Source organism: Colossoma macropomum, unplaced genomic scaffold (assembly GCF_904425465.1).
Source record: "Colossoma macropomum unplaced genomic scaffold, Colossoma_macropomum, whole genome shotgun sequence".
Taxonomy (NCBI): domain Eukaryota; kingdom Metazoa; phylum Chordata; class Actinopteri; order Characiformes; family Serrasalmidae; genus Colossoma; species Colossoma macropomum.
The window spans coordinates 23,501,751-23,519,932 of record NW_023494807.1 but is presented as its reverse complement, the minus strand read 5'-3'; the positions used below and the strand labels follow the sequence as shown (position 1 = coordinate 23,519,932).

Sequence of the window (18,182 nt, the reverse complement as noted above, 5' to 3'; positions counted from 1 at the left end):
TGATTCAGTGAGTGCGTTTACATGCACCTGATAATCCGTTCACAATCAGATTTTGGCAGTTATCTGATTATTTAATTGGTCATGTAAACAGAATATTCTGATTACTTAGATTGGATTAAGAAATCAGCAAAGAAATCTGATAAAGATAGCTAGATCTTAGCTCAGTAATGGAGTTTTTCAACACATGCATACCCTTACTCTGATTCCTTTCATTGTTCTCAGTCTGCACATTTTCATTGTTAACCCAGCCCCTGAGAGATGGTAATAACACACTTACATGCTTGATGATATGAAGAATTTTAATATTTTTCATCTTCTAGATTGTGTATATTCATATTTTCTGGTAAAGTCATGTGTAAAAGAAAAAGCTGTGGCACGAAGTTTGAGTTTTACTTTACGTTTACTTTTACGTACTTTACGTTTACTTTACTACCTGACTCATGTAGACCCAGAGTTTTCCTATTATCTGTTTACCCAAGTGCATGCAAATGCGTTGAACATGTTACTGACAAAAAAAAAGATTTTCTGCAGTTATCAGATTATTAAGTGCATGTAAACATGCTCACTGAATTTTGACTCAAGCATTTCAAGTATCCGTGATCAGAGTAGTTACCTCTTATTCCTTTCAGTTATTCTTAAGCGTAATATGATAAATGGTTTTGGTGATAGGAACCTTCTTACTTGTCTTCTTAAAAATATATTTTAGGCTAAAACCTTTTCAACACTATTGTAAAACAGTGTCTGAGGCATCAGGCAGCGTATTCAGAGCCATTTCATGTAGTAACTTTCTGTAAGGAAGCTTTTAGAGGTGTTAAATGCTTTGGATGTGTGGTTCCTATCACCGCCACTGTTAACACTGTTTGTGTGTTTTGCAAAGTTAAAGTCTTCCAGTTAAATTCATTTTACATAATATCTTCAGACATTTATGTAAGGCTTTCATAATATATAATCATATTAATGTTGTGTATTCCACAGAATCTGTATCAGCAGTGAAATTGGTGCATTTTACTTGCTCCAAAAATGAGCTTGTATGCTTGTTGACCCTGAAAATGTGTTGAAATGAAAGGGTATTTGGAAAGATTTTTAAAATCACTACTTTTTTTTTCCACTGCAGCTAATCTCGGTAGGGCTATAAAGGAATATGATTCGATTTTTGACTTTAATTTGCGAGCAGAGGCTGAACAGCAGGGTATGATTAGAGAATTTATTCATTTAACAATGTTCTAACTCTCATCTGTTTTTTTATGTTTGCTCATGTTCATCATTCGTATCAGTGCCTGTGCTTCTCACCCTCATTAAAATCTCTCTTATTTATTTCATTGATTTGTCTGATCCCCGTGGAGCCGTCTTGTATTTTTCTGTACTTACTCTTAGTGATTCATTAGATGCAATTTATTCCCAATTCGCTTCATTTTTCATAATTTTCATAACAGTCCACATTCCCTACCAGCCGAGGCCCTTTTTATTTTTTTAAGCTGGTTGTGGCATATGGCCATCAAAAGCAAGAAGACGGCTCATGTCTTCCAGCAGCTGCTTTTGAACTGTAGATACTCAAAAGTTACCACTGTTTCTTTCCCTCCTTTTTCTCTTCTGTTTTATTTTTCCTTGAAACTCTCAGGAGTCTTTGGTAAGTATTTATCTCACCCAGACCGAACTCTTTTTTTTTTAACCCAATCCTAGCGAAGAATGGCGTGTGCTTTGTAACCCGATTTTGTCCTTAACTAAAATCTTGCAGCCGCTAAATGCAGTACTGTGCAAACGTTTAGGCTGGCCCAAGAGAACTGTCTAAAACTATTTATCTGGTTAGTAAGTGTAAGTTTTTGCTTGTTTTATAAATTACTTTAAACATTAAAGGACCTTCATCATGGAAAACCCCAATTTCCTTGCTTTTTTTTTTTAATAAAATGGTTCAAAACATATAATTCACTCTCTAGTCTGTATGATCCGTATATGAAAACCATGCAAACACGTCATTTTCAGTTAACTGTTTTTTGTGATGTCAAAAAGGCCAACACGTTTACATACGCTCACTGTGCACTTTATTAGGAACACCTGTACACTTAATTATTCATGTAGTTATCTAATCAGCCAATCATATTGCAACAGTGCAGTGCATAAAATCATGCAGATATGGGCCAGCAGCTTCAGGTCATATTCATGTCAACTATCAGAATGTGATCTCAGTGATTTTGACCGTGGCATGATTGCTCGTGCCAGACAGGTTGGTTTGAGTATTTCAACTGCTGATCTCCTGGGATTTTCACACAAAACAGTCTCTAGAGTTTACTCAGAATGGTGCGATAAAGAAAAAAACATGCAGTGAGTTCAGTTCTGCAGACAGAAACGCCTTGTTAATGAGAGAGGTCAGTGGAGAATGCCCAGACTGCTTCGAGCTTACAGAAAGGCTACTGTAACCCAAATCACCACTTTGTGCAATTGTGGTGAACAGAAAATCATCTCAGAATGCACAATGCATCAAACCTTGAGGCGGATGGGCTACAACAGCAGAAGACGACGATGGGTTCCATTTCTGTCAGCCAAGAACAGAAAACTGAGGCTGCAGTGGGCACAGGCTCACCAAAACTGGGCAGCTAAAGACTGGAAAAATGTAGCCTGGTCTGAAGAATCTCAATTTCAGCTGAAGCACACAAATGATAGGGTCAGAATTTGGTGTCTACAGAATAAATACATGGACCCAATTTGCCTTGTCTCAAAGGTCCAGGCTGGTGGAGGTGGTGCAATGGTGTGGGGAATGTTTTCTCTACACACTTGGGGCCTCTTAATACCAATCAATCATCGCTTGAATGCCACAGCCTATTTGAGTACTGTTGCTGACCATGTGCTTCATGGACACAGTTTATGCAAATTACAAATTTTTTACTTATAATGGCTGCTTCTAGCAGGATAATGCACCATGTCACTAAGCAAAAGTCGTCTCAAACTGGTTTCATGAACGCCACAATGTCTTCAGTGTTCTTCAGTGGCCTTTCCAGTCACTGGATCTGACAGGCAGCCAGCCAGAGCAGAAGTCATTTACAAACGTCAGTTTTAAAGGCACAGCAACAGAAAAAACAGCATGCTTACTTCTAAGGGTAAAGAGAGGCTGGAAAATGGACATGTAAAATGGATTATGATATTTTTTAGTATATTTATAATCAAATGTCTGCTGATACTGATATGATTCCAGTATCATTGTGCATCCCTATTTAACACATCTGATCCAACTCATCAGCTTATTAGCAAGGCCTTCAAAAGTTGAATTCAGAGTGTTAAAAGAAAGAAAATGCTAATCTCTGGAGAGCTGTGGGCAGCAAGGAACTGAGTTTGACACCCCAATCTAATAATTATAATGCTGCAATTGGACAGTCCTGGTAAACTCGTTAGATTTCTGAGTGTATTGCCCCTGATATCCAGTATTACATATTAAAGGTGGAGGAAAAATAGTAAATGCACGAAAATGTAGGATGTGGCCCCTGAATAGCGATAGAAAACAAGAGTAGTTTACAGGCTGAGCCACATTGCAAGTTTATGATGTTGGTTATACTGATCTATTTCTTCTACTTGTCATAGATTCATTAGCTCAGAGGTTAGCAATTTAACTAGCAGCTAACAACTAAACAGCTTATGAGGCAGCAGTAATATAAGTAATGACATGACTTGAATAAATAGCTTAGCATCCGTTATAAATGTCGCGCCACGTGTCAATACATCACTGAATCCAGTGTTGGCTGTTGCTGCGATGACATTGTGCAGCATTTGTGAATCAAACTTTTGCTGTGACATTTACAGCCATGAGACTTCGGTGAAGGCAAAGAAAGGTGAACAGTGAGACTTTACAGCTGTGTGCTACTGAAACAGTAGCTACAGCCAACAATTATGCAAATTAAAAAAAAAAAGAATGACCAAAAAAAAACAACGAATAAATTCTCTAATGATTTAAAACAGGCTGTAAAACTTTGGTCTGTTTTAATATAATGCAGTTTGGAAATCTGGGGCACGGAGACAAAATGGAATTAACACAATGTCACATACTTTGACAAAGCGCTCTCTGATTGGTCCAATCTTTAAAGACGATGCAGATCAGTCGCTTCGTGGTTTCTTCTTTTGATGGGCATGAAAACTGAATGAAACACATTTATTGTTTTCTTTTTATTATTTTGATCAAAGAACTTTTCAATTTATTACCACAACTCACAATTTCACCACCAGCCTCATTTAACATAATGAAGTTCTGATTAGCAGAAGCTGGTTGGTAACTGTAAATACTGTGCTTCCTCGAGGAGAAGTTTGGAAAGGGTTAGCACACTGACATACATGAAAATTTATGAAAAAAATGATTGCGTTAACTTTTATGTGTATTTTGCATATTCCCGAGCAGACAAATGCGTAGTCTAGATAAATATAGATAAATAGATAAATAGCTTTAAATGTAATTTACTCAGGTGGCCTTCGATGTTTGCACAGCACTGCATGTCACTTTTACCTTTCTGATCCCACTAATCAGCGTGAGATGGTTTCCTCACACCTGTTCCCTGATGAGTAATGAAGGAGACCCCACTTGACCCACTTTACTGTTTGACGTGGAACACGTCGCTGGCATGTATTTGCTAATGATGAGAAGTGACACAGCAGATAGGCTAATGCTTGTTTATTTTAAGGGGGCTAGCCATGTGTTGCATAATCACACACACAGCTTGGTGTCGTTGGTCAAAAGTTTGGTATCAGCGTTTTCAATAATCTGGTTGCAAACAAATGGATCAAATGATTCTAATATGCTAGTTCTGTTCAAGTCCACAGGTTCAAATAACTAATAGAAAGCTAAAAAAATAAAAAGTAAAAAATGAAAAAATAAAAGTAGTTTTATTGGAATTTAGACTGATGAAAAAATCTGTAGATGATTCTAAAATGACAGAACACCATATGACATTGAGGATGAGAATGTTATAAGAAAATTAACACACAGAATATATTAGATTTCAAATGCAGTTCTCAAATCTTGGTGTATGTTGACAAAAAATATTGTAAATAAACATGTGATTGCAGAGAACACATCTGCACATTCTAATGCATAATTGCTGCTTTTTGCTGAATTTAATACATTGAGAAAAAAAACTTAAAATGCGATCTGTGCAAAAGTTATGGCACATTTTCTATTTCATGTTTTATTGTTAAACTCAGCAAATAAATAAACTGTACACTAAAATTTGGGAAGAAAATGTCAGCGTATAGAGGATGTGTTAACTTTAACTTAGAAAATCAAATTTAGTTTGTGCAGGAATTTTCAAACTTTTGCATAGGCAAAAGTTTGTTTGTGAGAAACTGCAGCACTGTGCGATTAAGCTGGTGTCTTTAAAGCAGTTTTGCAAATTTACGGGTGCAACCTAACTATGCCTAACTAGATTTTGCTCAAATGCATATTATAAGTTTAGAGCCCATCAAAAATGGCACTAATAATTTAATTAATTAAATCTTTTACACTATTTGACAACGTCAGCTGGCGTTTACATTGTATGGACATCTCATGATCAACAGAAAGGGACTAAACATTGCTTGTTACAGTACTCCTGTACTCCTATTTCTGTTTTGTTATGACAGTGTTAGCATGTGTATTTATACAAACACTTCCTATAACACAATCTGATTGGTTAAGAAGCCTTCTACCGCAATAAGTGTATCTTTTCTAAGTTTCTCTTGGCCTACATCAAATTTCAAACCTGTCAATACAAGTTGGCAACAATTTGCGCTATAAAATGCTTTACAGACAGGCTGGAATTAAATCACATTCAGGGCAATGTTGATAAAGCTGAGCTGAACCTGAAATAGTTATGCAAAAGGCTGCTACTTTGACAAGGAACTGACAATATTTAAACACGGTATTTGTATCTTTTCTATACTTTTTTCCTTGATTTTGTAGAACTGTTGTAGAAGAGCTACAGAACACCTGAGATCGAGTGTTATCACGAATAACACCATGGCATTACCTTCGGCTCATTCCTGCGACCATGATGTTATTCATGATAACAGACACTCATGTTGTATTACTTAAGTGTATAACTTAAATGTAAGTTATTATTATATTAAAAATAACAACAGTTATTCAAGACAAGTGATTCCAAACTTTTGAACCTTCCTCACGTCTATGAAGCGCAGGGGCTCGTTTTTTCTGCTCAGAATGAGCACCTCTCTGTTTTCCCGCGACCGAAGTGTTCATCGACAGAGCTGTCAGCCTGTTCTTGTCAAAAACAGAGGCACACGGATCACAGGTCTCTGCCACACTCTGTTTCCCTACGATCGGGGAGGTATAATTGTAAGCTGTGCAGAGTGAAGGAGCTTTCATGATCTTCAGAATGAGTCACAGGCTGAGACAGACAGAGAGAGAGCGAGAGAGAGAGCAGTAGACGGTGTCAGGAGACGAGGAAAAGCTGAACCAATCTGCTGTTAAAACTTATGGGGGGACAAAGTGTGATATATGGTGAGACATAAAGACAAGGAGATGCAGAAACAACGAGAGAACTCGGAGGTACAGAGTAGAAGTGACAGAGAGAGAGAGAGAGAGAGAGAGAGAGAGATAGAGAGAGATAGAGGCTGAAAGTGTGTGCAAGTTTCAACATGTTCTGTCGCAGTTCTGTCCCGTTCTCATTTCACTCTATACTGCATTGTCTCTCTATCACTCAATATCTCTATTTCTTACACGGTATTTCAAATTTTGGCTGTCATCTGTCATCGATTATACAGTTGTATACAAAAGTTTGAACACCCCTGGTCAGATTATACATTTTGTTGATTTTCTGAGTGAAAATAATTTAACACATCCTGTGCAGCAGGGTTTCTTTATATTTGGAGGGAATGAGAAGTTCAGTCATCGGTTAATCTAAGCTGGTTGACTAAATATTTATTTTTTGTGACTGTGAGTGAGAAGTATTTTTCTGAAAGAAGATGCCACAGCTCATGCTTTTGTTCTGAACCAGCCACTTGTCAATACTCCTTTATATATACATGATGAATGGACCAAAAGAAATGGCCCCAAATTACTTTGAAAAACGTCTGGTTCCTTTGACTTACATTAAAAGTAAAGTAGGTTTTTCCTTCTCCTGTAAAGTTACCATTTTGGAGATACAAGGTTTTCTTCCGACAACAGCGATATATATATACAGGCTTTGCGACCCCACTGCAGTCACGTTGGGACCCACAGTTTAAAAACCCCTGCTTTGTTTGTTTAGTTTAACATATTGGTAAAACTACATCATGAATTGTTTTTCCAATACAATTTCCCAAAGCAAATGTTTGAACACCCTTGCACAAATTACATGTTTTGTTGATTTTCTATTGAAAATAAGTCATAAGCTAACACATCCTCTACAGAGAACACATTTTTGCACGTTTTAATACGCAGTTACTGTGTATTGGCTGAATTTAATCTTGCCTGTGCAAAAGTTCTGGAACATTTTATATGTGATGTTTTATGATTTAAATTATGTTACCTTCAGTAAATAAATAGAAACTATGTTTTTTTGCAGAAAAAAAAAATCTGTAATTTGACCAGGGATGTTCAAACTTAGGCATACGACAATAGAGAATTTTCTTTATAATTGCTCTCTGTTGTCAGTTCACACTCAGGGTCAGTGTAGTGACGCAGATGCTGCAGAGATACAGTGATCTGACTCAGCCTGAGCTTCTGATTAGAGCAGACTCATTATTGGTAAAAATAAGCAGAACAGCCAGGTCTAATAAAAAGAAGCACTGCCACCGTATACCTTTTATCAAGGCCATGTTGCTTGGACAGAAAATAGCACCTCCCCGGCACAGGCAGAAGAAACAGATCACTTTCAAATTAAGACACCTTTTGCAGCCAGTTTCAGTAATTTATTTATGATTTTTTATGCCCATTACTATTCATATTTACTCTTATTGACTTTAAAATCAAAGTGAATCAGAAATCAACTCATTTTCCTTCCATCCATGACATGTTTCTGTGTGAACCAAGGTATCAGGGAGGGTTTCTGAGCTAGCTGAGCGATTTATCTTAATGATAGGTGGGGGCAGCAGGTGGGGGAGGTGAAACATGCAAAGCTTGAATAGGTCAATCACACTACACATTACATTTTATTTCACCTCCTGGATCACGGAGTTGAGGAGTAAATGATGTAAATGTAAATTCTTACAGTTTATTTGGTTGTAAGCTCATTAACCTTTCTTTGGTGTTTGGTCACCCTCTCCTTGTTTGGTCTGGGACACTTCCCTATGTTGCTCTGGTTACTGTCCACATGTCCTTTTGTCCTATCCCTGTTTTTCGTCTGTTTGTCTGTCCCTGTCCTAGTCGCTCCCTTTGGCTCTGGTCTTGGATTATTTTTAAATTCAGTGACATTTTACTGGTTCCAGCGCTCAGCAGCCACACTCTTTAAAGGCAAGATTAACAATAGGCTAATGAAGCTTTTTGGCTGAAATGCAAATCTCTCAACCCGGTGAGGGACCGCGTGAGCATGAGGGAGAGAGAATGTGAGAGAGAGCCTGGGAGTGGGTTGCATAAGATATGGATTAAGCAATTTTTTTTTTCTTCATCTTTTGAGAAAGAAGCACTGCCATCAAGAAGTAGGAGCAGTGCTATGTGTGTGAGTGTATAAGAGAGAGAGAGATAGAGAAGGGGGAAAAGACATGTTGGAAACCTTTGATGTATATGATAATAAGGTAAAGCTGCTATTTGCATGATCTGCATAGTAATATGGGTGGGTGATACAGCAGAAATGTTATAATTGCGATATAACATTTGCTAGATACCCAATTTGCATCACGCTGTTTAGTTTTTCTGAGGTTTATGAAGCTCGAATAAACAAAATGTACCAAAAAAACAGCAGTGGCACAAAACTGTGAGTACAATGAACGAAACATACTGTAAACAGACCATAAAGAAAGCTGTAGTGTTTCCCGTTTTTACCTTGACTGCTAGGCTAAACTAAAAGATTATCGCCGTGCGAGTTCACTTACCGGCACTACATTTCCCACAGTGCCCTAGTGTCCTTTGAACACTTTCTGTATACTCTCAGAAAAAAGATACTCAGCTGTCACTGGGGTGGTACCCCTCTTGTCACTGGGGGGGTACCCTCAAGGGTACATCTCAGTACCTTTAGGCAAAGAACATCTTTGTACCAAGTTGCAAGAATTAATTTTTTTCTAGAAGTTCTAGAAAAGACCTCAGGCTTTCTCTTTTATTGTTCTGTGTTTTAAAACATAAGGTTATGAAAGGTACAAATACATACCTTTCTTCTTGGAAAAACTTATTTAAGGTACACAGTTGGGCCTTAAATCCATTGTTGTACCTTTGAAGGAACACTCTCAGAAAAAAAGGTACTAAACTGTCACTGGGGTTGTACCCATCTTGTCACTGGGGTGATTCCCTCAAGGGTACATCTTATACCATAATCCACTGAAATTATATTTTCTAAGTTGAATTGACTCCACACATCCCCACATGTCTCGTCTTCAGGTTTTTGATTTTATTGTTCTGTTTTAAAACATTAGGTTATGAAAAGGTACAAATATGTTCTTTTTACCTGGGAAAAAACATATTTAAGGTTCACAATTGGACCTTAAAACCACTGCTGTTCCTTTGAGGGAACATTTACATTGTTTGTACCTTGATGAACGAAAAATGTACCTGCACAGAACCTTTATTTCTGACAGTGAATCAGGCTGTATGGTAACTCGTTCTCAATACGGAGCTAGCAGTAGTTGGACATGGACCTGTGCAAGTATTTACCTGCTAGATAAATAAACGTGTGTATATGTACCTTTAACTGTAATGTAAATATATAATAAATAATGTAAATATGTAAAGATATTAGGGGCTAAAAACATGTAGCCTACTAAAAACACAAATTAGACCCCTAAATCAAAGGCATTAGTTACCAGCTTAATTAGTAATTGAATACACCAATAATATTGTATTTCCTTTTCAAATAAAAAGGACAAAATATCCAGCCAAGAGCACTTCTGTAGTCGGGAACTGACCACTGATTAAGACCGACAGAATGGCTAACTAAAATTGTGCATCAAAAGATGCGTTACAGTTTCTAACCATCAAGGTGGAGCCATACAGTTGGGGTTTCTAATAAAGTGTCCAGTAACTGTAATAATTTTCTAATATTCAAGTCCACATCCATGTTCTTCTGCCTGAATGCTCTTTCCACCTGTGTGAGAGTGTGTGTCAGTGTGCATGAAGCATAGTTGCCAGAAGCTCAGCATGCAGCGTTACCTGGGTATGTGGAGCTCCGTGTGTGTATGAATACATTAGAGGATGACAGATGGCAAGTGCGATTGGTAGCACTCAGCCAGAACACACACACAGCTTACCTTACCTGACTCACACGCATGAGAGCACACACACAATCTCACAGGACTGCTTTTATAGAATGTCAAGATGTGAGGTCATACATATGTCCCTTATGGATTATACCGATATACACTGACGAAACAAAACATTATGACCACTTACAGATGAAGTAAGTAACGCTGATTATCTCACAACAACAATGCATGTCAAGGTCTGGGATATATTAGACGGTAAGCAAACATTTGGTTCTCACAGTCGATGTGTTGAATGCAGGAGAAATGGGCAGTCAAGAAGACCTGAGCGACTTTGACAAGGGCCATATTGCTATAGTCAGACAACTGGGTCAAAGCTCTAAACGGCAAGGCTCCTGGTCAGAATAGGCTCCCGGTCAGCAGTGGTGAGTACCTACTGACAGTGGTCTGGTGAGGGACAAAGCACAAACTGGAGACAGGGTTTTAGGCGCCCAAGGTTCATCGATGCGTGAGAGCAACAAAGGCTATCCCATCTGGTCTGAACTGACAGAAGAGCTACTGTGGCACAAGTCACAGAAATTTTTAATGATGTTTACAGGAAGTATGTGTTACCACACACACACTGCATCACACCCTGTTGCATATGGGGCTGCTTTGCTACAGACAGGTCAAAGTGCCTATGCTAACCCCTGTCCACCATCAAAAAATCTATAATGGGCACGCAAGTGTTGGACCTTGGAGCAAAGGAAGAAGATCTTCTGGTCTGATGAGTCCTGTTTTCTTTGCACACATTGCACATTGTTCAGGAATGGTTTGAGGAACATGACGAAGAGTTGAAGGTGTCGCCCGGGCCTTTAAATTCCCCATGTCTTAATTCAGTCAAGCATCTGTGAGACGTACTGGAACAACAGATGCGATCCACGGCGGCTCCACATGCAACTTATAGGACGACTTAGAAGATCGGTTGCTAACATCTTGGTGACAGATACACACCTTCAGAGGTCCTGGAGAGTCCAAGCTTTGGCAGGTCGGAGCTATTTTGGCAGCATGCAACCAACAGCATATTAGGCATAATGTTTTGGCTCATCAATCATCAGTGTGTATATGTGTGAGATTGTGTGTGTATATATATATATATGTATATGTATACATATATATGTATATGTGTGTGTGTGTATATATATATCTATATATATATATATATATATATATATATATATATACATACACACAATCTGAGTCTTGCTGGTTTTGTCAGCTGTGGCTATCAGACAATAGGCCCCGCCATCTCTGCAAGCTACAAGAATTTGCGTGTTGTTCACGTGATTGTTTGCTTTGCATCTCTTTAGAATGACTTTCATTAGAATGACAAATTTTAACTATCTTACTGTTATCATTTTATATTGTTTATATATATGATTTAGTGATCATTCTACTTTATTTGGGCTATTCATTAATTTGCGGGATTTCTCTTCATGCGTGCTTCGGCCCCTGCCTACAGTGGGCTGGTTTCCGGCTCCTGCCTGCAAATTTTTCCCGCAGGAATCCTCAGGAGTGCAGCCATCTACTTCAGTGCACATTGGCATAGATCCTATAGAGTCTCTAGAGTCTCTGGAGCCTTACTGTATTGTATTATTGTATTCTGGAAGAGCAGAATGTTGAGGTGATGCTTGGTCACTGTGCTAACATTTCTGCATTTCATTTATTTTACTGCATTTGTAACCCTATAGAAATAAATGATATATTTCTTCGTAATGCCAATCCAGGTAGTCCCAATTTATAGATTTTATAAATGTTTCAGTATCGGCATCAGCAGATATGTACATAGTGAATATCGGATATCGGCTTCAGCCCACAATCCCCATATCAGTACATCTCTAGTTTGGATGATGGTTGTGAAGAGCACTTTCCAATATGTCAGTCCAAAATCTCACAAATATGTCCAAATGGGTTAAGATCTGGTGACTGTGAAAACCATAGCATATGATTTAGATTATTTTTATACTCATCAAACCATTCGGTGACACCTGTGGATTGGTGCATTGCCATCCTGGAAGAGACCACTCCTGTCAGGACAGATGTTTAATGATAGGATCTGACCCTTCCCTAGGACAAGTAGACCCAAACTATGCCAGCAAAATGCTCTCCAAACCATACTAGTATATAATGATATGTCTTGTATTGATTATGTAAGTATCTATACATAATAATAATGTTCTAGGCCTAAACTTAACCTTAACCTCAGTAACAAAAAGAAACGGTTTTGCCCCTTGTTTTTTAAAAAATCAGGCATAGATTTTTTTCTAAAAAGCGCTTTGAGTAAGAAGCACTGTAGGTTAGCCCTGCTTTTCTGGTTTTCGTATAAAGTTAGGACATTTTGTCCCGATAATGTACAAACATACATACACAAACTCACATATTCTCTTTCTTTTCCATTGTTTCAAGGTCTTTGCCCTCCCATTCTTTTGGCCTCGCTCACTCTTTCCCCTCCCTCTTTCCCTGCTTGCTTCTCTCTCTCCTCATGAGTTAGCCTGCTGCAGCAGACAGCCTTTTTTCTTTCTTCTTTTTTTCTTTCTCTTGTCTTGTCAAGACAGCCTGAAAAGTCAGCGTTACTAAATTCCACTGGGATGCGATTTCGCAGAGGAGAACCAAACACACGTCAAAGAACTGTAGTTAGACAGTGAGAGAGCGAGCGAGCGGGCGAGCGACGGTGGGGGGCATGCGTGTAAGAGAGAGAGAGAGAAGAACATTCATTACAAACTCACTTCGAACATGAAGTCTTCCCACTCTTGACGCCATATTGGTTGCACCCCCAGGCAACTGTTTTGAGGTATTTTGAGCCTCCTATCTGTTCGAATTGGAAGTTCTCCATGTTTTGGCATCCGTGCGATGTGTAGACATTTGCCTTTCAGATTTACAGCCTCTGACAGGTACAGCGCAACACGGGGAAGTTATTTTTTCCCTAACAAATGGCTGTTTTGACAGAAAAATGGCTATACTCACCTGTTATAGCTACTAGGAACTTACCAAGCTGATAGAAGCTGTTGAATCATTTGAACACGAACATATGACTGGAGTGTAAATCTAACTTATATAACATTCCCCTTATCCCAAATGTAGTCAGTTGGCAAAGACTCTCAGAAATAAAGGTAGTGAACTGTCACTGGGGCAGTACCCCTCTTTTCGCTGGGGTGGTACCCTCAAGGGTACATCTCAGTACTTTTAGTCAGGGAACATAATTGTACCATAATCCATTGAAATGATATTTTGTAGGTTGTACTGATGCCACACACCCCGTCTCATCTCCAGGCTTTTTATTGTATTGCTCTGTTTTAAAACATTAGTTATGAAAAGGTACAAATACATACTTTTCACCTGGAAAAACCTCACAATTGGACATGATTGGACCTTAAAACCACTGTTGTACCTTTTAGGGAACATTTACATTGTTTGTACCTTGATGAACGAAAAATGTACCTGCACAGAACCTTTATGTCTGACAATGTGCATAGCTGAAAACAGCAGTAGTACCCACCTGAAGCCTTTCTGTAATAGTGGTGTTTTTCATAGATAACAGTATGTCATCCAATGTCAGAAAATACAGAAGCAAGTCTATTTGAGATTGCTTAACCATTTAGCATGGTTTGAGGTGAGTGTGTGGTCATTTTGGCCTGTAGTATGTGCAAAATGAATTTGTGTACATAATTTTTGATTACTTTTTAGTTACATTAGCCTCATAGCTCCAGTGCAAAACTAAAGAAGCAAACACTAGACACTGAACTTGTCTTGGCTGATCAACTACATTGAGGCTACAACAGAGAAAAGTTTTTTCACCAAAGGTGTAAATATGTTTTTGCTTTAAGGCACACAACTGTAATTGCATGCAGGCCTCACCGACCAAACTATCACAACTAAACTTTTGAAACTTTTAAACAATCCCTACAATTGTTGATATACTGCAACTCCTAATAACAATAAAATCCACTGTTCGCTTTATTAGAATCAACTGTTTTGTACTTCCCACCCTCTGGCCACTTTATGAGAAATATTATAAAGGAGGAGGAGACATTTCACTGATTAAAATATGAATGGGATAGCTCGTACTGAAAATGGCAGCTGTATTAGTCCCACCTTTCAATGACAAGATCCAGTTTCCTTCTTGGTGAAGACTTAAGTAGGGAAAAAGCCTAACTTGTTGTGGAAATATGTGCATGTGTAGTAGCCAGAACAACCTTAAAAATAATTTTTTGGTGCATTGAGTCCAGGCAAACCTGAGTTTCAGTTCAGATTTATAGGTCTCTTCCCATTTAAGTAAATAGGACTCTGGTTTTGTATGATAGAAAATAATTGCCTGGGGTGTTGCTAAGATTAAGAGTGGAGAAACTTTCTTGTCCAGCTTATATGTCCACTATATAGGTGTACAATTACACACTCCAGCCCATCTATTGATGCACAATTTGTGAGCCTCATTCAGCCCCATTCATCATTGATTAGTGTCTTACTGCGGGACCATTGTGGACCAGAATGATTCACCTGTGCTCTTGTTTGTCCTCATTACATGTGCTCCTTGGCTTGGTTGTAGTGTTTTGTCTGAGAACACTGGCATGTTTGACGTATGGGCAGAGAGGGATAAAGAAAGAAAAAGAATGAGTCTGCAATGTAGTACATATAAGCACAATCTTTAAAGCTACACTGTGTAAGTTTTGGGGATTTGGAGTTTTGAGATTAGATTTAAATATGGAAGGAGAACTGACTGCTGGACACGTGGAGAAAGAAAGTAAATCATACGGAAATCTTAGTGTACCTTATCAGTACAATGTTGATTTTCATTTAACACCTAAACATCGAACCAGACCTTCTTTTTGAGCCTGGGCGTGTGATGTTAATACATAAAGACATATGATGTGGTCTGAAAAACTCAGACTTTAAAATCATTATTTCAAGCTTTGCAGGGCGACTCGCAGCAATGCAGGGCCATCATATTGTAGCTTGCTCTCTTTCACCTGACTCAGTAATGCTGCTTCTTTCAATTTTAAGCAAAAAAAGGAACATAGTACAACTTTAACAAGGCAAAACTTTGCCTTAAATTGCCGTAACAAAAAGCTTTGCTCTAAATTGCTTCAACAATGCCATTTGCTGCAGAAACCCCTGTTGTTTCATATAACGCCCAACTAGTCATCAGGAGTCGTGCTTGTGTGTGTGTGCACTCATGGAAAATACAACAGCCTCATCTTCTTCCTCACTTGCTGAGTGCTTTCCACCTGCCTGCGTAAAGCTCCTAAAACAGACACACACACAAACCTATTCCGTTGCGGGCGGTTGCTTGTTTGTTCTGAGGCGCTGTACTCTCATTAGTCTCTTCCACCTGAATCTTCTGGATCAATCTGGGGCGGTCTGCTGGCAGGGTCTGTGCGTGCGTGCTTGTGTGTGTGTGTGTGTGTGTGTGTGTGTGTGTGTGTGTGAATTTGTTGCCAGGACCAACTCTCCTCAACCGCAGAGAGACAGAGTGAGGCATTCGTCTGCTCTTATTATCAGCACACCACCTCCCCGGAGGGCTAGCTCTACTCTGTGTGTGTGTGTGTGTGTGTGTGTGTGTGTGTGTGTGTGTGTGTGTGTTGGGGGCTAAAGCCTGCTACACTGAAGCCTTTCGACAGGTGAGGTTTAGAGCACAATGCGCCATGACAGGTTAGAGCTAAAGGGATGGCGGGTCACTCTTTATTCTGCCGTGGTTACCTTCAACCCGTTTATTGAATGGAAAGGTGTTCTGGGGGAAGGTGAGAGAGTAACGTTTAGGCTTGCGACAAGGTCAAAGGAAAACCAGGCGAAAGTATGAGATTTAGGGTGAATTCAGGTAAAATGGGACACTTTTTGGCAAATATTAAACACAATGTGAAAAACACACTGACTTCCAAAACACTGGACATGCAGTTGCAAAAGTTTGAACACCCCCAGTCAAATGACATGTTCTGTTGATTTTCTGCATGAAAATAACACATCCTCTACAGGGAATGCACCTAAAAATGGCATTTTTTGATAATTTTAGTGACAATTTCTATTTATTTGCTGAGTTTAACATACTAAAAAAAGAAAAGATATAATGCCATAATGCCATAACCTTTGCACAGACCACATTTTTGGTTTTGTTTTCCCCCCAATATGTTAAATTCAGCAAATTAACAGTACTTGTGCATTAAAATAACCAGAAGTGTGTTCTCTGTAGAGGATGTGTTTACTTATTCTCACTTAGACATTCACCAAAACATGTCATTCAACCAGGGGCATACAACTGTAAGTGCCTGACTGAGGCAGCATAATAAAGTAAACAAAATAAGATATGAGCTATACAAAATAAGGTGTTGGTAGCTTCCAAAAACTTAAATCTCACCCCTTAGAATAACATTTCAAGCTAAGAAAACAGCAGAGACGTGTAATGGAGGAGACACTGGGGGAAATATGGATGGGAAAGCTCGTAACACTCAACATGGCGTCTGTTTACGAGGAAAGGCCCGCCCTTCAATAAAAAGAGCCAATCACCTTGCTGGTTATGCCGCTAGCAGGCGAAGCCACCCCGCACTATTGAGATCTTTGCAAGCACAGTAGCCAGTGTGCATTACTGGGCCAAATACTACAAACCGTTAATGAAGTTTTTGTCAGACTTTACCAGTAATTTTAAATATTTCTTTAAAACGATAATTTGACCCTTAGTTTCCATTTTATGTCTCATCCCATTCAAAGAGATAGGACCCTGGACTTGTATGGCAGGAAGTAACTGCCCAGCAACGTTGCATAGATGGCCACTAAGTGAACAGACTTTCTCATAAGGACTTTGAAAACAGTCTCTATTAGGGTAGTTTTTGCACTGTCTACGTATCGGTCAGCATCGTATTAATATAATAGACCCTCATTCCTCACGGTATTGCCCTGAGGTATCCCCCCTAATTTTCATTTGAGCCTGGATATGGTAATGTTATTGTTTCCTCTACACCTTAGCTCCTTTTTTTCTTTAAGAAATAATTTTGCTAAAAGTCTAATTTGCAAAAATTCCTCATAATCGCAAATGTAGTCAGTCAGCCAAGCCATGTGCGGTGCTGGGAGTGTGCTTCTTTAGTTTTTTAAGTGGCGCTAAGAGGCTAGTGTAGCTAACACATAATGGAAGCTTATGTAGCATTGTGGCAAGGTGTTAAGTAATCCCAAATAGACTTGCTTTTGAGGTTTCTGATACTGCAAGACATACTGTTATCTATAAAAATGGACAAAAGTACAGTCTAAATTCAGGCTTCAAGAAGGCTGCTAAACGTAAATAGGTGTCTATTTTACTCACAAAAGCGTATAATGAACTGTCATATTGGTAATGTCGCTAAGCTTGAGCATCTCGTTTTACACTGTCCCACTTTACCTGAACTCAACTTGAGTTTGATGTGAAGTTTATGGGCACCTATATACACAGCTTAGCTTAGCTTTACAAAGTTACAGTGTGTGGAACAGTCAGCGCTGGAAAGGACACCTGAGACCAAATCCTTCTGCTTCTGTATCAGCATAATGCTTAGTCATGCTCACAGTCCTGTGTGCTAGCTAGCAGTAGAGAGTGGAAAAAGTGCACTCAAGTCCTTCAGCAAATGAAAAATAACCAGCACTGTGCTTCTCTCAGTGTTTTCCACTTCAATTAGGCTAGTCTCTCTCTCTCTCTTGTTTTCTCTTTCTCCTTCCCCCACTCTCTCTCTCTCATTCTCTCTCTCTCTCTCTGTGGAGACAGTTCAGCTGGCTGGCTAATGCTAGCTCTCGGTGACTCATGCTAGCTACAGATCATCACGATGTGAATCTGTGGCCCGAAGGCACCCAGCCACCTCCCGGCTACAGGCAGAGAAAGAGAGAAGCTCTCTTCA

General features: G+C 39.0%; 1 protein-coding gene across 1 annotated transcript in view; it reads left to right on the top strand.

The window, feature by feature from the left end:
- Positions 1 to 18,182, top strand: part of LOC118796978 (receptor-type tyrosine-protein phosphatase S-like) — a 217,850-nt gene that overhangs the window by 99,872 nt on the left and 99,796 nt on the right. Inside the window, exon 7 of the mRNA XM_036556159.1 lies at positions 1,619 to 1,627. Coding sequence (XP_036412052.1) covers positions 1,619 to 1,627 — 9 coding nt within the window. The remainder of the gene's footprint in view (positions 1 to 1,618; positions 1,628 to 18,182) is intronic.